This window comes from Thrips palmi, unplaced genomic scaffold, assembly GCF_012932325.1.
Source record: "Thrips palmi isolate BJ-2018 unplaced genomic scaffold, TpBJ-2018v1 HiC_scaffold_6, whole genome shotgun sequence".
NCBI classification, from domain to species: domain Eukaryota; kingdom Metazoa; phylum Arthropoda; class Insecta; order Thysanoptera; family Thripidae; genus Thrips; species Thrips palmi.
The window spans coordinates 3,243,546-3,264,368 of NW_023144633.1; the positions used below are offsets into that span (position 1 = coordinate 3,243,546).

The 20,823-nt window shown below is 55.3% G+C and overlaps 3 protein-coding genes across 6 annotated transcripts; 2 read left to right on the forward strand and 1 right to left on the reverse strand.

The window, feature by feature from the left end:
- Positions 1 to 27: 27 nt before the first annotated feature.
- LOC117651934 (26S proteasome non-ATPase regulatory subunit 6) lies at positions 28 to 2,857 on the forward strand. The gene is made up of 8 exons (XM_034396546.1): positions 28 to 455; positions 546 to 920; positions 1,252 to 1,457; positions 1,553 to 1,698; positions 1,792 to 2,011; positions 2,095 to 2,203; positions 2,302 to 2,470; positions 2,576 to 2,857. Exons 2-8 carry the CDS (start codon positions 776 to 778, stop codon positions 2,757 to 2,759), a joined length of 1,179 nt encoding a protein of 392 aa, XP_034252437.1. The 5' UTR covers positions 28 to 455; positions 546 to 775; the 3' UTR covers positions 2,760 to 2,857.
- A 448-nt stretch (positions 2,858 to 3,305) lies between these two features.
- Positions 3,306 to 4,716, forward strand: LOC117651540 (histone-lysine N-methyltransferase PRDM9-like). 2 transcript variants are annotated; one of them, XM_034395626.1, is made up of 4 exons: positions 3,306 to 3,453; positions 3,623 to 3,848; positions 3,932 to 4,458; positions 4,531 to 4,716. In XM_034395626.1, exons 2-4 carry the CDS (start codon positions 3,704 to 3,706, stop codon positions 4,618 to 4,620), a joined length of 762 nt encoding a protein of 253 aa, XP_034251517.1. In that variant the 5' UTR covers positions 3,306 to 3,453; positions 3,623 to 3,703; the 3' UTR covers positions 4,621 to 4,716. The 2 variants fall into 2 exon arrangements, with proteins under 2 accessions (XP_034251517.1, XP_034251516.1); XM_034395625.1 differs by having other exon boundaries at positions 3,324 to 3,517.
- LOC117651539 (quinone oxidoreductase) lies at positions 4,700 to 14,819 on the reverse strand. 3 transcript variants are annotated; one of them, XM_034395622.1, is made up of 7 exons: positions 14,736 to 14,819; positions 9,595 to 9,745; positions 7,799 to 8,124; positions 7,395 to 7,718; positions 7,153 to 7,300; positions 6,911 to 7,063; positions 4,700 to 6,822 (listed from the first exon to the last, which is right to left on the reverse strand). In XM_034395622.1, exons 1-7 carry the CDS (start codon positions 14,741 to 14,743, stop codon positions 6,706 to 6,708), a joined length of 1,227 nt encoding a protein of 408 aa, XP_034251513.1. In that variant the 5' UTR covers positions 14,744 to 14,819; the 3' UTR covers positions 4,700 to 6,705. The 3 variants fall into 3 exon arrangements, with proteins under 3 accessions (XP_034251513.1, XP_034251512.1, XP_034251514.1); XM_034395621.1 differs by lacking the exon at positions 14,736 to 14,819 and adding an exon at positions 11,950 to 12,253; XM_034395623.1 differs by lacking the exon at positions 14,736 to 14,819 and adding an exon at positions 11,225 to 11,333.
- Between the last annotated feature and the right edge of the window lie 6,004 nt (positions 14,820 to 20,823).

The following is a 20,823-nucleotide window of genomic DNA, read 5'->3' on the forward strand; positions in this document are numbered from 1 at the left end:
TGCATCCTAACAGAGACGACAAGAATTACTCAATCAACAGAGTTTTTGTTCGACTTGGGTCACCAGATCAGAAGACCTAGACCTAGTTTCTTGGTAGTTCATTGTACATCATGTCATGGTATTCAACGAGTGGCGCCAAAATACTAAGTTCCGACGAGAGAAATGGTGTTCAGTAAAGTTAACCACACTTTTCTTGATCGTATGGCGAAGTACGTCTCCAGCCTCGTTTTGTAAAGTGCGATTATTGCAATTCTCTTGACGGATATAAGTTAGTTGTGTTGACATCGACACAATATCACAGCTGTTTTCTTCCTTCTTCCTCCTTTTTTTTCCTGTTATGGCGTCTGCGCTAGGACGTCATGAAGTCAGTAGGTCACTCTCATCACCTCAAAATCAGATCATTACGGCAGCAAACCATCATGGAAGGCCACAATCGTCTCGTCAGTCCATCGACGGTAGGCCGGCCTCGTTAATTCTAGATAAAATAGTTGTTCAAGTCACATGATTGGGATGATCTTGCTTGTTATTATGTTTCCACTTTTCAGAGCTTTCTGCTGGTCCTGTGCTCAGTGCAACGCGAGTAAAAAGAACACAAAGCAGAAGCAGAGACAAGCGAATCGTCTGCAGTGTGGAAGGCGGTGCTGAAGTGACTGGACAATCAGCGTCGGCCGAACCTCTTTCGCCACTTTTATTTGTGATATTTCTGTCCATATTTATTGTTTCCTGGGAGAACTTAATTGTAATTTCAAAGAAGTGATCTCTTATTAGATCGAAAATGCCTCTGGAAAATTTGGAGGAACAGGGCCTTGAGAAGAATCCTAACTTGGAATACGCTCAATGGAAGTTTCTGCTTAGCCTCAATGAACACAAAAATGATACAACTTTGCAAAACCGGCTGCTTGATGCCATCAAACAAGATAGTAAGTACCTCTATTTCGTCAATCAATTAATTTTTTAACTTAGTTGCCACGTTCCTTCGCGACGGTATCGTATTTCCTGCTGGACCTGTCAATGTTGACATTTGGCACGACCTGGTGCCTTTGTGTTTCGCCGAATCTAATTTATTATGTCTGGGCTGAATTGAAATCTTGCACATTTTTTTCAACAATGAGGAATTGGCTTCTGTTCAGTCTCGTCGCTCCTGTTTTTTAAAATTTCGTTTACTTTTCGTGTATTAGAATCCGCTTGTCATCTGCCTCTCCTAACCTACTTTTGAGATATTGTCATAACGAATCATTTTTCTCTTTTTAGGCATGGCTTCATTTTACGAGGAAGTATGCCGTGATTTAAACTGGCCTCTAGACCAAAAGCTGTTATCAGAGATGAAATCAGCTAATGAAGAAAAGTTAAAGCAGCTTGAGGAAACGATTGAGGATGCTGAGAAGAACCTTGGAGAGATGGAAGTTCGTGAAGCCAACCTCAAGAAATCTGAATTTTTGTGTAGGATTGGTGATAAGGTGTGTTTCAAAGGCAACTTACACCTAAAACAAAACATGCTATAAAGTAGTTTTGAAGTATATATAACTATTAACATCAAAATTCTTTGTTATAGGAAGGTGCTATCTCAGCATTCAGGAAAACCTATGAAAAAACTGTATCCCTTGGACATCGGCTGGATATTGTGTTTCACAATCTTCGTATAGGTCTTTTCTACTTGGATCATGACTTAATTACTAGGAATATTGAAAAGGCCAAGAGGTAATTTCTATGTCTGGAGTATTGAAGTATTCATTTAATTCATATTCAAATGGTTCCTTAATTTCCAACCCTTTTCCTGCTTTACATAATCAGCCTGATTGAGGAAGGTGGTGACTGGGACCGCCGCAACAGACTTAAGGTGTACCAAGGCCTTTATTGTGTCTCAATCCGTGACTTTAAGGGAGCGGCTAACTACTTCCTGGATACCGTGTCAACCTTCACCTCCTATGAGCTAATGGACTACAACACATTTGTCCGCTACACTGTTTATGTCAGCATGATTGCTCTTCCCAGGAACGAACTACGTGATAAGGTGACTTGCCCTCCATTTGTACCTTTCAGTCTTGTTTGAATCTCTGTACATTTTACAAGTAATTTCAACTTGTTTCCTTCCAGATCATCAAGGGATCTGAGATTTTGGAAGTACTCCACACTAATTCTGATTTGAAGAACTACCTGTTCTCTTTGTATGACTGTCACTACAGTGACTTCTTCAAGAACCTTGGTAGGTGGATCCAATTTGTGTTTTGTTTTTTTTTGTTCTTTTTTTTTGTGCCTTTTGAAAATTTCTTTATAACCTATGATGATTATTATTATTTTCAGCCATGGTAGAAGGTCTGCTCAGGAGAGACTACCTAGTTGCTCCACATTATCGGTACTATGTGCGGGAAATGCGAATTTTGGCATACACTCAGCTCCTTGAATCATATCGCAGTCTTACTCTGCAGTACATGGCAGAGGCATTTGGTGTGACCGTTGATTTCATTGACCAGTAAGTAAAGTTTTTTTGTGCCAAAGTCTGTTTTACCTTTCATTTCATTCTGCTTTTCTTACAATGACTTTAACACTTGTGTTTGCACCTGTTTACTTCTTTTAGGGAACTATCAAGATTTATTGCTGCTGGCCGTCTCCACTGTAAGGTGGACAAAGTTGGTGGTATTGTTGAAACCAATCGTTCAAGACGCACAGACTCAAAGCACTGGCAATATCAGGCAACAGTGAAGCAGGGAGATCTTCTTATAAACCGAGTTCAGAAGCTTTCTAGAGTAATTAATATTTAGTTAAGTCACCAAATTTATACTATTTCATTGTATGGTTTGTCAAAAGTGGTACCCTTTCTTCTTGTATTTATAGACTAATAAATAACTTTTCTAATCAATCTTTCTTTTTCTATCAATTTTTGCTCTTTTCCCAAATTTAAGTATTTGGCTCTGAACCAAATAGTACTGCTAAGTAAATAAATAAGCTGGACAATTTTTTATCACACTATTTGTGTATTCAGTGGAATGTTTTGAGTGATAGCTAAGCTTACATTAGAAGCAATTGGAAGTCCACTCTGGTCCACTCAGGGAAGTTGGTTACCAATGGTTTAGCCCCCCGCCCCCTAAGGTCATATGGCCATATGGTCAAATGACCGTACGCCCCCCCCCCTCCCCTCTTTCTTTTCCTTAGGGAGGGAAGTCCAAACACTGCAGTGTAGTAACGAGGTTGGAATCCCCTCCTCCCGCAACGTTTTAGTTTTGAAGGTAAACCGCATATCGAACGACTATGAGAGTCAGACTTTGTTCTTAAGTAATGCAAAACATTCCAAGTTACCCCTCATTGTGTTCGTCCGGTTGGTAGCACTTCGTCCCTTGGTGTTAGCAGCAACAACAACATAAACAACACCAACAATATCCGCCGCTTTGTTGTCACTTCCTTATGGAGATTCTTGCAGACTACGTCGAGGCGCGATATCTTTGACATCTGACACAGGTAGTCCCACCTTGCTACTTTATGTATAGCCAGGATTGAAACATTGGATTCGCACATTTCTCAAGTTAGTTCTGAGTTTCCCCTCTGTTGCCCACCCCCACGTGTGAATGCTCTGTTGGGCACACGCGGACGTAACACCCGGAGGGTTATTTCGTTGTTTTTCTTTTAGGGGATGAAATTTGTCCAAAACCTACCTCAACGGCTTGGCTTGCCACCCAGTTCATAAATAAAAATAATCTCACCGCTGACAATGGCACAGTCTAGGCCCGACATCGTCGTGAGGAACAAGGACGTAAGGAAGTACTTCAGTAACGTGGAGTGGAGGGAACTGTCAGATTATGAGAAGGAGCAGATTAGAAATGTCATGCGAAATTATCTTGTTATGACTTCAATTGGTAAGATTCTAGGAATTATTTCTCTTTAAATGAGATTATTTGGTTTGAGTAGAAACTATAATTCTTCATTAACTCTTATTCAGGATTCAAAGCACCATTACCATTCTTCGTTACTGATTTTGAAGCCAGACGGGATCAAACCTCTGTTGAGCAGAAACATTCTTCATCAGCTTCGTTAAAAGTTAAAGACTGTAACCCGAAGAATGAAGAGGCTACAACTCGAGGAAAAGGACATTCCTCAGAAGAAGCTACAACTAGGGGAAGAGGACGTCCCCCAAAGAATGCAGAGGCTCCAACTAGCGGAAAAGGACGGCCCCGACCCATAAAGAATGAAGAGGCTATGACTCAAGGAAAAGGACATTCCTCTAAGAAAGAAGAAGCTACAACTAGTAGAAGAGGACGTCCCCCAAAGAATAAAGAGGCTACAACTAGAGGAAGAGGACATCCCCCAAAGAATAAAGGTGTAATGAATATCAAGCAGGATCCCAAGAGAGCTTCTAAAATTGCTTCCAAGTCTCTTTCAAAGTCTGACTCCAAAACGCCTAAACCACCATCTGTGCCTTCTTCAAATCCAATGCCTTCTAAGGAAATTGGACCTACACGACAGCAGGTAGTGTATATACAGCATCGTGTTGGACTTAAATACCCTGCGAGAAATTTTATTTTTGTATCTTCCCCACAGCCTCCTCGCCTCAGTAAAACCGCTGGTGTAATTTTCATGAAGAAAAGCATCTTGGCTTCCATTAGGAAGTATACCTTTAAGCGTAAATGATTTCACTCTTGACTATGATATCTCTTTTCCTTGTATGGTTCCAGGAGTTTGTTTTCTTTTTTTAAATAATGAATCAGTATTTTTTTTTGTTTAAGATTTTATTGCTTTTGTCTTTGATGCAGTATAAACATGTCTTGAGTTTATTCTACTTGGCATAGGATAACAAGTATAATGAAAGATTTGGTTACTCACCAAAAAAAAAATCTCAAAGGCTTCTAAGATAGGTTTGTGAAAACAATGGAGTATTCTTAACTGACTGCCTTGAAGCCTTTGAGCATCCTTACAATACTGGGGGAGAAAAAAAACAATAAATAAAGCTCTTCTTAAATGAAAACTATCAGTACACAAATCACTCATCATTTAAGTGTAGTAATCTAAGAGTGTTATCTTTATCAATATATACATTTGTCAGAAAGCAATGAGTTCTACATTCTTGAAACTGAGAACATATGAATATAAAAGAAACATCTATTTATAAAATCAATTTAGTTTCTAATACATTCATACAGATGTTGAATTCTCAAGTTTCCCTGCATTAATTATTCTAGGCAACATTGAAAGATTGGTACACCAACAGAAATTTGGTATATGTATTTCTTGACAATTTTCCTTTTTTGTTGAGAAGATTACTATACATCACCCAATAAAGGGTTGGTATACAAGACATGTAGGTTAATTACATTATGCCACAGTTCACATACATAACTCATGTGAAGGTCCAATTGATGAAGAAACCTTGCATCACAGTAAAGACCATCAGCTATAGATGATCACCAGACTTTCAGACTTTAAGGTGACAAAATTAAATGCAGGAGTGACAAAATGTGCAATTACAAATTAAGACAAAGCATGAAATGAAATGAGATCATAAATAAAATGAATTTTAAGAGCAAGGAAAAAATTAATGTGATGGGACACAAAGAAATTAATAATGATTGATGACAACAAATATCTAAGGAACTATTCACAAGATAATAATTAATATGCAAACAAGCTCAATCTTTCAAATTTTGGAAAGTGCTCTGAAAGGTGGATCTTTCAAGCTTACAAGAACAAATTCTGCCCTGTCTGAGCTCAGAAAATTAGGGCAATGAGGAAGTTGAACCACAATGCTTTGCTTACACATACAGTAACTTAACATAAATAATTTAATACATTTACAAGTATCACATTGTTGTAATATTCATCATTCACCGCAACCTATCTCTCTTCAGTAGATATCCCTTTTCTACTTTATGCACAGAATGCTAATAACTTTTATCGTCAGTCTAGCAAAAGTAATTTAGTTGAAAATAACATATTTCCCAGCATGAGAGCTTTGGAATCAATATCATAAGACGCACAAACTTATCTTCTGATCAGAAGTTATTGACATTCTGTGTAATTGGATGATCAAGTATTTTGGGACTAGACGTTCAACACTCAAATTACGAGTGCTTCCATGCCCCTGCGTATCCAGAACAGATGACCCAACAATGAAACAATAAAGTCTACCACACAAAATACACATTGATGTGCTGCTGCACACAGGCTTAACATGTAACTGCGAGATATTATGTATTCATGCTGGCATCCACAAACCCACTCTAAAATGAGATTTGAATTGACCTGATAAAAATTGATTTAAACTAAATATTAATTGATGTGCTCAAGATGACAAGAAATGGCAATTATTCAATCACCACAGACAGCACAGTAAGCTGCAGAACAACTAGACACAGGAAAAGCAACTGTGCTTAACTACTTTTGAATATTTCACATAAAAGGATTGAAGTTAGATATATATTGACAACTTACAGAGAATCTAGCAAACAGCAATGTTCCATGAATCTACATAAAAGCATGAGTAATTCAAACAGCATAATGTTTGAAGTATCATGAACACTGAGCTAGACCTCCTGCACATCATTTCCAAAGAAATTTACAAAACGAGATGGACATTACCAGCACCTCACCAGCACCAATACTCTTGGCTGAGCCACATCATCGTTACGGCTGGGAAATGATTAACATTCCCCGCCCACTTGACAAATTTTAAATCCCATTTTCGTGCTCTGGACAGCAGTTGCCACCCCAATTCTCACTTTAATCAGCATCGTAGAACTGGAGGATGGCACGACCTTGGATTTCAGAATTGCAGAGCTTCTCCATCACCTTGCAAGCTTCTTCTGCTGGGAACACAGTGTGTGGTGGAGGTTCAATCTGAAAACACAAAAATAATTTTCTCTGTTAAATTTTGAAATTTACATATTTTTGGTGCAAGAATTTCAAAAAAGGATTTAAAACGTACCTCTCCATTTCCAACCAGTTTAACTAATTCTTGCAGCTGCTCAATGGTGCCCATATCAACAGCCTTAATACGTTGCTGGCGCTCATCAGCCAGGCGACTGAACTTGGGCATCAGCTTCTCTGCCACTTCAGAGCACATGAACACAACTCCTCCCTGCCAGAGCAGAAGAAAATTATATTAGAATTTGTGAATTAGTTAGTTTTGTCTTCCAGTAAAATTGTTGGAAAAAGAAAATTGCTTACCTTGCTCAGGCACTGAAGAGATCTGTGAAGACTCCTCGAGGTCGTTCCAAAGTCAATGACAATGTCAACCTCGCCATTGCAGGCATCTGTTGTGCGTTCAATGAGCTGGCGCTCATACAGATCCTCACTCCACTGAACAACATTGACACTGTAACAGAAGACCACATTCCTCAGTTCACAAAGCTGAACCCAGCCAGTTGTCGTCCAAAGTTTTTGGCCTTCCACAAGGCCCTCTGACTTACGTCTTGAATTCCTTGGCCATGAGGAAGCCCTCGTCCTTGAGGGAGGCCACGGTGAGCTGGACGCGCATCTTGGTGTCCTTGAAGTGGTGGGACGCGATGCGCATGGCCCAGAGGGCGAGGCCGCCGGTGCCCACGATGAGGATCTTGCAGACGCCGTCCTCGCCGCGCTGCCGCAGGATGTCCTCCACGTACTGGTGGGCGTTGAACACGGTGTTCATGGCGAGCAGGGCGCCTGTGGGCAGCATGGCGGCCACCGGCAGGGGCACCGAGTCGGGGATCTTGACGAGGTACTTGAGCTCGTGGACGATGATGAACTCGGCGTAGCTGCAAACAACAATGCCACGTTAAAACTGCTTTCTCGTCGTCCTGGCCTGAGAGGGAGGCTCTGTGGTCTGCCCGCTTACCCATGGGGCACGCCGTCGTAGGGGTAGAGCACCACGCGGTCGCCCTCCTGGATGGTGGCGTTGTCCTCCACCTCGGCGCCGAGGGACTCGACAATGCCAGCCACTTCATAGCCAGGGAACAGGGCGCCGTCGCGCACGCCGTGGTGGGCGGGGCTCTGCGGCATGCCGCCGAGGCAGGCGCCGCCGGGGAGGCCGCTGATGACGGAGCCGCCGAGGCCCAGGTCCTGGGACAGCTCGGTGCTCAGGCTGGACACGGAGCCCGTGCTGGACACGGAGGAGATGGACGGCGAGCGGCGGATGCGGTAGCAAGCACCGGCACACACCACCTGCAGGCACAAGGAAAAGTCCGTGTCAGACGCGTTGCCTGTTGCCCAACGAAAACCGACCTGGATGACGGTGATGCGTCAAAGTGGATGGACTACACAAGGAACTCGTCCAAGGAGAGCAAGCCTGACTCACGCCCCACGCACAGCGCACTGGCGCAGTGCTGACGTCACGGGGAGTTTCTCAGCGCTCGCGGCGTCTGGGTCGCCTACCCGAGGTTGCCTACCCGCCAGGCGCGCTGGCTCCAGGGTGGGGAAGTCCTGTGACTCCTCGAGTCGTCCGTTTCCGGTTCCGATCGAGGTCTGACGGACTGTCTTACGGTCCGCGCTCCAGTCCGGAGCCCGACAAACCGGCCGGGCCGAGCGGTTCCGTGCACGCCGTCTCTCTCGCTCTCACGGTGCAACGGTGCACGCCTTTCGGCCGCGAGAGAGACAGAAACGCGGTCGAGGGCGGTGTGGTCGGGCCTTGGCGGCGACAGGAGGGAGGGATCCTCCGAGGACGGAGACGAACAGAGAGCAAAGTGTTTTATTTCGGGGCCGCGCGATAACGCGAACGCGCCGCGTCCTGACTCGGCTTGGCGACGCGACGACGCGGCCGCGGGGGGCCCAGGTGGCGGACCCACGCACGACGCGGCCACGTGCACGGCACGTCCTCAAGGCGTGGAGCCACCGCGTGCTGCAGTACAGCCCGGTCGTTACAGCAGCCCGGCCCGGCCCGAGAAACCTGGACTTGGCCCGAGCCGTCGAGTCATCACGGTCGAGGGGCCGACGCCGTCCTCGCGGCGAGGCGAGGCTGCGAGGCGAGGCCCTGGAGCCTAGAGTCCTAGAATGTGCCAGCAGCCTGCCAGGCTCCCTGCCAGGGTGCGCTGCTGCGCGGAGCTTGCGGAGCTCGGCGTCAAGGCAAGGGCGGGAAGGGATGGCCGAAGGGAGGGGAGGGGGAGGGCACCGCGGTGGGCCGCGCATGCGCGCTCGCGTCCCTGTCCACGTGAACAGCGAGTGATCAGCTGGTATTGATCAACGGCAGCAGCGCTGTGTTCACGTGCACATCAGCTGATCGCGCTGCCTCTCTCTCGCTCGCGCTGCGGGGTGCTGGCGGCCCAGGACCGTCCTGCTCGCTCTCGGTGCGTGCTCCTGCTCTCGTCGGCGCGTCGGCGCCACGGCCGCAGCCCTTTGTTCGGAGAGGACGCGGCCGCTGGATCGCGCCGCCGCCGCCAGCGTCGGCGTTCCGGCCCCCAAGCGGCCCGGCGTACGGTCCTCGAAGTTTCCCCGGCGAGGCAGGCGGTGGGCGAGGCCCCCGGACCAGACCCAAAACTAAACCGCTGGCCGGTGCCGTTGTTTTTGTTGTTGGCGGCAATTTGGAAAGAGGCTAGGCCCTGTTCCCTCTGACGGACCGGTCCGCTCCACGTCACGTACACACGTCTGTCTCAAGGGACCCTCTCGACGTGAATCTAGAAAACGGCGTCCTGAGCTCACCCTGATGCGGGCGCCATTGGGCGGCACGTCGGGCACGGGCACCTCGAAGCTGAACACGCAGTCCTTGATGGTGGGCCCGGGGCTCTCGATGCTCACTTGGCGGCACAGCTTGTTCATGATTGGCGGCTTTCTGGGCGACACCGCTGGTTCACTGTAACAACAAGAGAGGCGGACTGTCAGTCAGGTCGTCCAACACCGGGGCGAATTCACAGTGGCGGAAAACAGGCCGGCCGCCCCCTCCCCCTCCCTTCACCAATGGCACCAGACGCGGTGGCGCCTAGCCGCCCTCCCCTCCCCCTTCCGGGCCGCGGCTGGCCGGCTGGCCCGCGGTCAGCTAGGCAGACACACACCTCTGTGGCAGCTGCGGAGCTGGGACGGTCCTAGAGTGCTTTACGGTCGCACCCGGGCAAAGATGTTGCTCAAAAGCGCGGGGAGGGGGAGAGCTTCGCAATGGAAGGGGTGGTTGCAACACTCGGCAAGCAGGCCGGGAAGAAAGAGCCGCCTGCCAGCAGCAGGGCCAGCAGAGCCAGCAGCAGACGATTATATTTCCCGAGGGGACAAAGGATTTTGGCAGCAGACGTCGGTATTCGAACCCTGGACGCGCAGCAGCAGCCCAAAAAATAGCATCAGGCTGCAGGCTGCTTGCGAGGAGTGCCACCGTCGCGGTTTCTCCCACACTGACTGAAGTGCAAGCGAGGCAGCGACGAAAGCTCGGTTCAGAATGAGGCCGGTCAATACAGAGTACTCGCACGCCTCGCGCCGCCTCCCGACCGGGCGAGTCCATTGGGGGTGACGAAAGCGCAAAGTTTGGACAAGATGACCGGTATTTCGAGACAATGACGGACTAGGCGGCCTGGGCTGGCGGCACACTGTGGCGGCACGCGCACGCTGCATGCCACACCGTGCTGATCCCATTGGCGAGGCCTGCCAAAAAGTGTGCTGGCACTGCTGGCACCCCTGCCGGCCTCGGCACCTGTTCCCGGGCTGGGCTGTGTCCGAGACTGGGTCCCAGACGCCGCCCCCGCGGTCCCCGCGGCCACCAGGACGCCGACGAGTGCGTCGTCGACGCGGACGCCGCCCCGGCCCCCGGCATCCGCGGCGCGCGGCCTCTGACACCGACCCTGACACCTCGGCGTCGTGGTGGTCGCGGTGCCGCCCCCGCGGTATGAGGCTCTGCCAGCGACACGCGTGGCGGCGGTACAGGCCGAAGATCGCAGATCGAACCGAGGCCTGCTTGCAAATGAACAGCCTCACCTTGGGGAACTGTCGCGTTCTACTTCCGGGCACTTCCGGGTGATAGCTAGGCCTAACGAGTGTGTCCAGCCGGACCGAGTGGACCTCCGCGCGCCTCCGGGTGGGTTCCGGCAAGCTTGCCAACGTCCACGCGGCCACGCAGACACCGTTCTGGATTTAAAAGTCCCTTTCTTTTTCTAAAGCGGCCTGCAGCTGACGCGAAGCCGCAGCGAAGCTAAAGCGACGCCAGGCGAGCCGCGCCTTCTCCGCGCTGCGTCGCGAGAAACCCGGCAACGCCGCCGCGGATGTCCTGGCTGGCTGGCCGCGCTGCCCGGCTCTCGGTCTGGGCGGCGTTCTGGAACGCCGTTCACAACAACAAGGCCTTCCCCAGGGATACCTGCACTTGGAAGGGGCGGCGTCGGTCGGCGGACAGGCCGGGCAGTGCTGGGAGAGCGTGGACGGCCTCGGGGCGCAACGACATTCGTCCCGACGCGACAACGGTCTTGTGCGGGTGCGGGACGCGGCCGGACTGACGCCTTGAGAGAGCCAAGGATGCGCGCAGGCCTGGCCGGGCGCCGCGGACCACCCCTGGCACCCCTCGTCCTTCCGGCATCCACGGCCGCAGCGTGCGAATAAGACCCCACGCACTTGTTTACACACATATCGACCCGACGGCGGCTGCGTCCGGGAGGGCGGCGCGTGCTGCGCCAGGCCGTGCAGGCCCGCGGCGTGGCCCTTCGCCCTGCCGCACTGCAGAGGGACTTCCGCCCTCCCGGAAGCAGCCCCGGGGAAGGACTGGACCGACAACGCGGCGCCCAAATTCAAACCGGCAACGCCACGCGCCACGCGCACAGTGGGCCAGAAGCGGGTGGAGGCGGCCAAAACTCTAGACGCGTTTTGAGCTCCAGAGCCGCTCTATAGGACTCGAACCGAACGTGTGACCCCACCAATGGATTGCTCTGCGAACGAGGAATCCATTGGTGGGGTCACACGTTCGGTTCGAGTCCCATTTAGCGACGCTGGAGCTCAAAACGCGTCTAGAGTTTTGGCCGCCTCCACCGGCTTCTGGCCCACCTGTGACGCGTCGCGGCGGAGAAAGCGAGTCGTGGGACGAGGCCTCACCTGAAGCGGTGCTTGTGCAGGTTGTAGGGCGCAGGGGCGTCGATTTCGACAGGCATGGTGGCAAGGCGAGCTCGGATATCCGTACAGGGGCGAAGCGAATCTCACTCAAGGGCGACCGACGGGGTCACAAGATGCGCACCAAGTCACACGAAGACACAGAGCGACACGAGTTCAAAGTGACTGGATCGTCAGTGCACTGCAGGGGCACAACTTTCTTCCGGCTGGGCGACTGATGCAGTCTCACAGGACAGGCACATGCTAGTGGAACTCTGGCTCACGGGGCAATGCTGGCCAGCCGAGACTCGGTGCTCTTATAGCGGCTCCCGCTCCCCTCCCCGCGCTCCGCCCCGCACTGCGGCCGCGCTGGTGGGGGCAGGCCGGGGGCGTGGGGCGGGCAGGGCGGGGCAGTTGTTTACCACGCCGACGCCGAGCCCGACCGCTGCGAGGCCCGACGCCGACGCACCGACGCCGGCCGCGCGACGCGACGCGACGCCGGCACGCCGTGGCGATAGCCAGACCGGCGCACAGTGGGCCAGAGGACTGGTGGAGGCGGCCAAAACTCTAGACGCGGTTTGAGCTCCAGAGTCGCTAAACAGGCCTCGAACTGAACGTGTGACCCCACCAATAGATTCCTCGTTCGGAGAGCTATCCATTGGTGGGGTCACACGCTCGGTTCGAGTCCCATTTAGCGACTCTGGAGCTCAAAACGCGTCTAGAGATTTGGCCGCCTCCACCGGTCTTCTGGCCCACTGTGCGGCGTGTGGTCCACGGAGCAGCCAGCCTGCCATCCCGGACCTCGCCTCGTCGCTCTGTCTCTCTCGCACCCGCACGGCACGCCCGACAGGTTAGACAGAGACAGCGGCGGAATCGTGCGGCAGCCCGGCGGGAACGCGAAAGCCAAGTCGTCGAAGGGAAGAAACCGGGATGGTGGGAAGGCCGCGCTGGACTGGGATAAGGGCTGGCTGGCGGCTGAAGGGAAGGTCCCCGGGGTTGCGCTGTGCGCTGTTGCGCAAACTGGCGACACCACACGAGGGCGGGCGATACAGAAGGGCTGGTCTGGGCCGGCCTCATTTCAACCCACTGAACCCATGACACAAGGAGCCACCGTTTAGCGACGGACCTGCAACCACCGCCACTAGTCCCACCCACCCCTGCGAATTGCGCATTGCAGCTCGGTGCACCGCCTGCACCGCCTGCGCGGCACGCTGGGTGACGCAGTGGCGACGCAGCGCGAACGGGGATGGGCCCACAGTGAGTCACCTGACTTGCAAAGCCACTTCGCGTGCGGGCGGGCCGGGCCGAAGCCGGGCCACGCGCTCTAGAAAGCCCTGAAAGGTAAACACCATGCAGCCCCTCCGATTTGTTGACATGTGCCATCGCCTTTTTTTCCGGCCAGTGTACAATGTTTCTCGGGATCGCGTAAGTTATTGTCCCCGGTGTTTGTTTTCAAGTGGCGCGGAAATGAGGCAGATAGTATTCCGATGGAGCTCGGCGAGCGTGCACTGCCATAACGCTGCGCGGCCAGGACGTTGACATGACGTCGGCGTTGACCACCGGGCCGTGCATTGGCCGTGCATCGAGGCCTATCGAGCAAAGACCCAGACTAATGGCGACGCGCTTCGAGCACCTGGAGTGCGTGGAGCAGGCGGAGCAGGCGGCGATAGGGACTCATGCACCGCGCGGCCCACAGTGGGCCAGAAGACCGGCGGAGGCGGACAAAACTCCAGACGCGTTTTGAGCTCCAGAGTCGCTAAATAGGACTCGAACCGAACGTGTGACCCCACCAGTGGATTGCTCTCCGAACGAGGAATCCATTGGTGGGGTCACACGTTCGGTTGGAGCCCTGTTTAGCGACTTTGCAGCTCAAAACACGTCTAGGGTCTTGGCCGCCTCCACCGGTCTTCTGGCCCACTGTGCGGCCTTTTCCACGGCACGACTGTCCCATTCAAGTACCGGCCGGCTCGCGTTGGTCACGCCGCACTGCCGAACGCGCTGCGCCGCCGTTCCACAAACTTGTTTATTGTTTATGTCTTTGCCATGAGTCGCTGTCCCCCCACTCGCGAGCGGCCCGGCCGATTAGCAAAGCAAATTAAGCCGAACCCTAAAGCGAAAATCGAGGTTTGAACCCGCGGACGGGTTCGACAGCGGATTTTTCGGCGGGTTGGCGGCCCTTGGCCTTCGGCCCGCGGCGCGTGGCGTCCATTTCGTTTCGCGCCCGGCTTTGCTCTGCTTTGCTGGTCCACTGGTTCACCCCCGCGGTCCGCAACCGCCGCGTGAATCAGAAGACTCTTGGCGTCGCTCTGTCTTCGTCGCACTCCCGGCGCGTCGCGTGGGCGTGCGAGAGAGACAGAGCGACGACACGGCCCTTCGGGCATCAGTCGTCAGGCTGTGTTTACCGTCGCAGCCGGCACCGGCGCCGCTCGTATAGTTTTCGCGCGGGCACCGCGAAAACACGGGTTTTATTTCTCAGGAAGCTGAAAGCGCCGGCCGGTCTGAAAGGTCTGAAAGTAAAGAGGTGTCTGGCGACTTGGCACGACGCGGCGCCGTTTCGCCATAGCGCCGCGCCCGCCGCCTCCAAGCACCTCGTCAAGATGCAGCGTGCCACTATTTTAGACCGCGATGCGCCGCGCGCGCAGAGACGCGGGCGGTGCCGCGCCGAAAACGGCGGGCCGGGCCGGGAGCACGTCCACGGCGGGCCGGGCCGGGGGCACGTCCACGGCGGCCACGGCGTCCGCGTGTAGCACAACAAGGCCGCCGTCGTGGCGGTGGACGCGGACTTTGCCTACCTCGGCATAATAACAGGAAGCACGTCGGCGACGCAGGGAAACGGGCGAACTCGAGACTCGTCCACCCCGACCTGACCGCGGACTTGCACTGGCCTGGCCAGCCGAGCCGCGGCGCCGCGGCCAGCATCAGGAGTACGCGACCGTGGCACCCCGGCGAGGCGGGGCAGGGCAGGGCAGGGACGCCGACATCGCGCCGGGGGCAAAAATACTCACGGCCCCCGCCCTGCCCTGGGCCGCCACTGCATCGCGGCCAGAGCGTGGAAATTTGCACGACAAAGCACCCCGTTGCCCCGCTGGCGGCACTGGCCGGGAGTAAGGTGTTTACCTGCAGCGCGGCGCCAGGCGAGGCCTGGCACAGTGGGCCAGAAGACCGGTGGAGGCGGCCTAAGTCCCGGACGCGTTTTGAGCTCTAGAGTCGCTAAATGGGACTCGAACCGAATGTGCGACCCCATCAATGGTGCTCTTCGAACGAGGAATCCATTGGTGGGGTCACACGTTCGGTTCGACTCCCATTTAGCGACTCTGGAGCTCAAAACGCGTCTGGAGTTTTGGCCGCTTCCACCGATCTTCTGGCCCACTGTGACAGGCTAGGCACACTTCAAAAACGGCCTGCGGCCCCTGCCTCGGCGCCGGGTAGGCAGCCCCGCATGCCGGAGACTCGCTCTGTCTCTCTCGCACCCATGGTCGTAGCGCAGTGGCGCGAGAGAGACGGAGCGATTCTTCTGAATGAGGCCGACGAGTCGTTTCCGATTGGAAAGCAAATCGGGGCTGCCCTTGTTTGCGACACCCCCATTCTGGAACGGCATGCCGCTGCAGCGGGTGGCGGCCTATCTCTTTTATTTTTCATCCACTCGACACCGAACGATAGGGAGATAAAGCCTCGACACGTGAGAAGTGCGCGCGAGGCTGCGCAGCGGCGTGAGAAGGAAGAGAAATTTAGCAGCGGATAAAAAACCAGCAGCGCGTTATCTGTTATTGTCACCTGTCCGTCGGCCTGTCCGTCCGCCCGTTCGTCCGCGGGGCCTCGCAGTGTGTGTTCATGCAGTGTAGTGTACAGCACACCGGTAGTTTCACCCGCTTCGCCTGCCTCCCGAAGGGCGGTCGGCAGCCGCAATCGTTACTCATCGTGAAACGTCTATCACGGGGAATTGTCAGATGTCAGGGAAGCTAGTCGTCTCGCGGGCACGCGAGTTTATAAATAGCGAGCAAAAAATTAGGGTAATTGTTTTTCGGGGTCAGCCGGAGGTCGTATGCATAGCACAGCCCCTCTCTGAACATCGGACAGCGGTGTGGCCCGGACTCGGAGGTCGTGGGTTCGCCTCCCGTCGTCGTCGGCATCCTTCACTCGTACGTCCCTTCGCAAACTAGAGCATATTTGAGACGAGGAAGTGGGTCAGGCAGTTCGCGCGAACGCGGGTTCTTTCAGTGCGCTCTGCAGTACAGTCCTAGAGTAGAGTCCACTGTAGGACTGCCTTAAGCTGGGAACGCCGCGTGCGTAGGCAACCACGCGGCACCGGTGAGTGCGGGTGGCCTACTCCGACTTGCTAAGGGGCTTGGTCATGTACTTGACCAAGACAGGACCTTTCCGGATGCATGTTTCCGTCTCTCCGGCGGTGGCGGCGGTTCGTCGCGAGATGTCCACTCGGCCCGGCCACGGCGGCTCGTGCCAGCGGCCATCACGCCCGTGACACGCGGCCGGCACGCGGCCAGCGCTCCGTCTCTCTCGCACCCACGGGTGGGCCGCAGCCCCGCATGGGTGCGAGAGAGAGAGAGAGAGAGAGAGAGAGAGAGAGAGAGAGAGAGAGAGAGAGAGAGAGAGAGAGAGAGAGAGAGAGAGAGACGCGACGCCGTGGCGGAGCAGCACGTCCGCGTCGATAACGCGCGACCGGATCATCTCGCCCCGCCGGAAGAAGCGGCCACAGTCACGAATCCGCGATTCGACTCCCGCCGACGGCCGAAAAGTTTCCACCGAGTAACTAGTAACTAAGAAACGCGCCGCGCGTCCCAAGATGCACTCAAGGTGGACTGTGGAGTCTGCACTGCAGGGGCAGGTGTCCGTTCGAGTGCTTTCTGTAAGTGTGTTCAAGTCATGGCGACGGGCCGACTCGGGCTCCTGCAGACTGAGAGTCATTTTCGTCGCTGTGTCTCTCTCGCACCCACACGGGGCGCCCCATGAGTGCGAGAGAGAACCGCCTCTCAGTCATCAGCTGTGTGCTGGGCAGTGCGACGTGAGTGCCACCGAGCCTCGCCGGCGTGTCGGGCAAACGCCGTCGCCGCTTGTTTACCAGGACGGTGTGCTGGACGCGGGCCGGGCCGCCTCACAGTGGGCCAGAAGACCGGCGGAGGCGGACAAAACTCTAGACGCGTTTTGAGCTCCAAAGTCGCTAAATGGGACTCGAACCGAACGTGTGACCCCACCAATGGATTGCTCTCCGAACGAGGAATCCATCGGTGGGGTCACACGTTCGGTTCGAGTCCTGTTTAGCGACTCTGGAGCTCAAAACGCGTGTAGAGTTTTGTCCGCCTCCACCGGTCTTCTGACCCACTGTGCGCCTGTTTTCGCGGGTTGCATACGGTACCACGGTACTCGTCTTCTTCGAGCCTTCGGGCCTTCGGGGCAGGCTGTGGGTACGCTGGTTGCTGGCAGCGCCGCGTCGCCGGGCCGGGCCGTGGCGAGCCGCGCCGACCGCGCCAGCCGAGCCCAGCGCGGCCGGCCAATAGGAGCGCGGCGTCGCCCTTGTTGTTGTTGAGCACGCGTTGAGCACGTGGGCCCCTCCCCCTCCTCGCGAATGCCCCCGCCCCCCGCGCCGCCCCCCGCGGCGTGCTGCAGTGGGGGCCCAGCGCGCCGCCGCTCCAAGCGCCGACGACGCCCGGCCGCGTTGGCCTGGCTGCCTGCCGCCATGCTGCCGCGATGCGAAGGGATCGGAGTAAAACGGGAAGGAAAACACTCACACTCTTTCACACTCGGTACATAGTAACCAGTCAGTGCTCGGAAAAGCGCGTTCGTCGCGCAGGTGTTCGCGGGGAGGCACGCAGCCCGAGTACTTCCGGACCGACAGTTTCACCGAGGGAATAGAGAGAGCTCGATAACACGGCTTGATAGCGGAGTCTGTTAGGCAGCCCGTCCCGCGTCCCCTGACGGGCAAACAGGCCTACAGCCTACAGCAGGCAGTGCATGTCCTGGCCGAAGTCGAGCCGAGCCGGCAAAAGCAACAACAAACACTTTGCGCCGCCGTGCGCCGCTCTACGCGCACCAGCTGCTGTCCAACCTGATAGACAGGCACCCCGGCCGGCCTGGGAAACTTGTACACTGTGTACGCCAATTTCGAAGCTGTCCAATTTTCGCTGACGGGACGCGAAAACAAGTAATCGGCGAAGAGCTTATCGGGGATCAACACTTCCCGCGAGTCCTTGAGGACACCAGCGCCTTTCTCGCCCGAGAGGACCGGCACGAGTAACGAGACTGCGGGTGCACTGCTAAAAGTTTCTTCGCATTCCCATTGTGGTGACGTCATAATCAGTACAATGCAATAAAAGCCGGAGCACGGTGGAGGCGGCCCGCCACGAGGCGTACTTTTAACCTTGCATAGTAGCAGTTAAACACGGGCTTTCAAAACATGTTTACCCGGCCGCGGCGTACGAAAAAGAAGAGAGCGTTTTTATTATTTTTTCGCGATTGTTTTTCTTTTGCGTCGCGCGAACTTTTAATGCCGTGTTGTTGCTCTTGGCGGTTTGGCTGAGCGATGCGGCCGCCGGGAAAGTCCCGGGAAAGCCGGGGAAAGCCCCGGAAAAGCCCCCCCGCGTCCCGGTTCTTGGTTCCCTGACCTTGCGCGGGGGTCGATACAGACCGGCCCGGGGCCCAGCCAGCCCGGCCAGCCCAGCGCGGGGGCGGCTGCCTCGTGGGCTGATGGGCTGATGCAACCACAAGGCTAAGGGGTTGCTGGGGAAATTCGAGTCCGAAGCGCAAGGCCGGGTAGCGTGTCGGGTAGTTTGCCGCGGGGTTGGCGACGCAGTTCCTGCTGTTTGGGTTCGAAACGCCCTTTATTTTTACCGGTGCACGCACTGCGAATACCGATGGACGCGGGGGTAGCGACGCGGTGTCGGTCTGTCAATAGCATGACTGTTTGCAGAGCGGCTTGGGAACCCTCCCCGGGCACGGAGATAAGGGAGAGCGACACGGCCGGGGTTCGAATACCGCCCTGTCCCTATTCTCTCTTTCTCTCTTCTTTTCGCGACACCGCCGTGATTCTTTGTGAGGGGCGTTCGCTTCGCCTCGTCGTTTTTCACACGGCGATGCCACGACAATGCTGCCGTGCAGAAGGCAGCGAGGCCGGGCGAGGCAGCCGGGACGGCCGGGACAAAGGCGCCACCCTCTCTCTCTCCCTCCTACCCCATCCGCGTCCAGTTCTCGCTGACTCCGCGGGGCCCCGGACCAGCCAGCCCGCGCCACCCGACCGCGGCGTGGCGTCAGTTCAGTTCGCGAGGACCAGCATGCCGATGCAGTTTCTCTCTCGCACCCCCAACGGGCCGCCCCTTGAGCGCGAGAGAGACAGAATCAGACAGAGCGCTGTTTGAAATGAGACTGCTGTGACAGACATGGAGGCAGCGTTGAACAGATCTTGAACCTTATCGTTGGGCGGCAACACACAAGGCTTCACAGTGTTGTGGTGTGACTATCAGCCAGCCCGGTGCGCCGAAAAACAGAAAAACACCTCGCCGCGTTATCTACGCCGCTGCCGAGAGTCGAACCAGCGACCCTGCTCTCACAGTGCCGCCGTGTCAGGGCGTTCCCAGGGGTCCGAGAGCGACAGAGCGAGGCAGGCTAAGCAACTCACCGATAAGTGACGTGTCTCAGAGACATGTCGGCTGCGTCCGCTGCTCTGCCTGCAACAGACCAGCAAGCGCCACTGTTAAAAATAGCACGCCACGCCGACGCCCTGCCCGGGCCTCGGACCTCCAGCAGCAGCGCGGACCGCCGCTGTCTCTGTCGCACACCCGGCGCCCCGCAGGGGTGCGAGAGAGACAGAGCGACGCTGGCTGGGGGCGTGAGCCGCGCCGAGGCTAGCCCAGGCCGCGTGGGCCAAGGCCTGGGGGTGGGGACTGGACCCGCGCGGCCCGTGGCGACCAGTGGCGGCCCGGCGTGCCTATTTGGCGCTGTCGCGCTGTCCGTTCAATGAGCGTCCAGACCCAAACAGAGAGTGACGCACAGAGGCGGCGTGCCTTGACGAGCACAACGACGTCCGTCTGCTCGTGGACAGTGGAGTGGACAGCGCCGCCCGCCAGACGCGAAAACAAAACAGTTATTTCCAGACGGAAGGGTCGAGCGCCTAACCAAGTGGGGGTAGGCAACCCGCGCGCACCACTGCAGCGTGGTTGCCTGCCGGCACGGCGATCCAGCCGCCCCGCTCCAGCGGGGTGCTCGGAATCGGCTTGCGACAAATCTTGGCCGCCCTCGTGGAAGATCCCGGAGGGCACAAGCATACCAGTGACCCGTGACTGCAATGCGACGCGTCGTAACTTCGTAACGCCCTCTGCGGACGGACGGACACATTGGGGAGCATTCGCACGCCATCTGCCCGCGCAGCTGCTGTCGCTGCGACTCGAACCGCGGCGAGACGCGGCCACATGTGCACGCGGCGCGAATCTCCTCGTCCGTCGCCAATCGATTCCGTTGGATCAGGTTAGGGCCTCGTCGCACAGTGGGCCAGAAGACCGGTGGGGGCGGCCAAAACTGTAGACGTGTTTTGAGCTCCAGAGTCGCTAAATGGGACTCGAACCGAACGTGTGACCCCACCAATGGATTCCTCGTTCGAAGAGCAATCCATTGGTGGGGTCACACGTTCGGTTCGAGTCGTGTTTAGCGACTCTGGGGCTCAAAACGCGTCTGGAGTTTTGTCCGCCTCCACCGGTCTTCTGGCCCACTGTGCGTCGGTCCCTGTCCGTCCTTGTCCCTCTGGCCGCCCGGCCGGCCCTTCCCTTCCGCCTGTCCGACTTTGTCAAAGCAGAACTATTGCCGCGCTCATTGGACCGTGTTAGGGCTGGGGCGGGCTGGGGCAGACAGAAGGCCCGGCCGAAATAGCTCTCCAAA

What these genes read in the sequence shown, in the direction of transcription:
- LOC117651934 (XM_034396546.1), top strand. Translation starts at nt 776, where the DNA reads ATGCCTCTGGAAAATTTGGAGGAACAGGGCCTTGAGAAGAATCCTAAC. An exon ending in TGATGCCATCAAACAAGATA is followed by an intron (nt 921 to 1,251) that starts GTAAGTACCTCT and finishes TTCTCTTTTTAG; the next exon opens with GCATGGCTTCATTTTACGAG. An exon ending in AATATTGAAAAGGCCAAGAG is followed by an intron (nt 1,699 to 1,791) that starts GTAATTTCTATG and finishes TTACATAATCAG; the next exon opens with CCTGATTGAGGAAGGTGGTG.
- LOC117651539 (XM_034395621.1), bottom strand. Translation starts at nt 12,005, where the DNA reads ATGCCTGTCGAAATCGACGCCCCTGCGCCCTACAACCTGCACAAGCAC. An exon ending in TACGACGGCGTGCCCCATGG is followed by an intron (nt 7,719 to 7,798) that starts GTAAGCGGGCAG and finishes TGTTGTTTGCAG; the next exon opens with CTACGCCGAGTTCATCATCG. An exon ending in ATGGCCAAGGAATTCAAGAC is followed by an intron (nt 7,301 to 7,394) that starts GTAAGTCAGAGG and finishes CTTCTGTTACAG; the next exon opens with TGTCAATGTTGTTCAGTGGA.
- LOC117651540 (XM_034395626.1), top strand. Translation starts at nt 3,704, where the DNA reads ATGGCACAGTCTAGGCCCGACATCGTCGTGAGGAACAAGGACGTAAGG. An exon ending in TCTTGTTATGACTTCAATTG is followed by an intron (nt 3,849 to 3,931) that starts GTAAGATTCTAG and finishes ACTCTTATTCAG; the next exon opens with GATTCAAAGCACCATTACCA. An exon ending in TTGGACCTACACGACAGCAG is followed by an intron (nt 4,459 to 4,530) that starts GTAGTGTATATA and finishes TCTTCCCCACAG; the next exon opens with CCTCCTCGCCTCAGTAAAAC.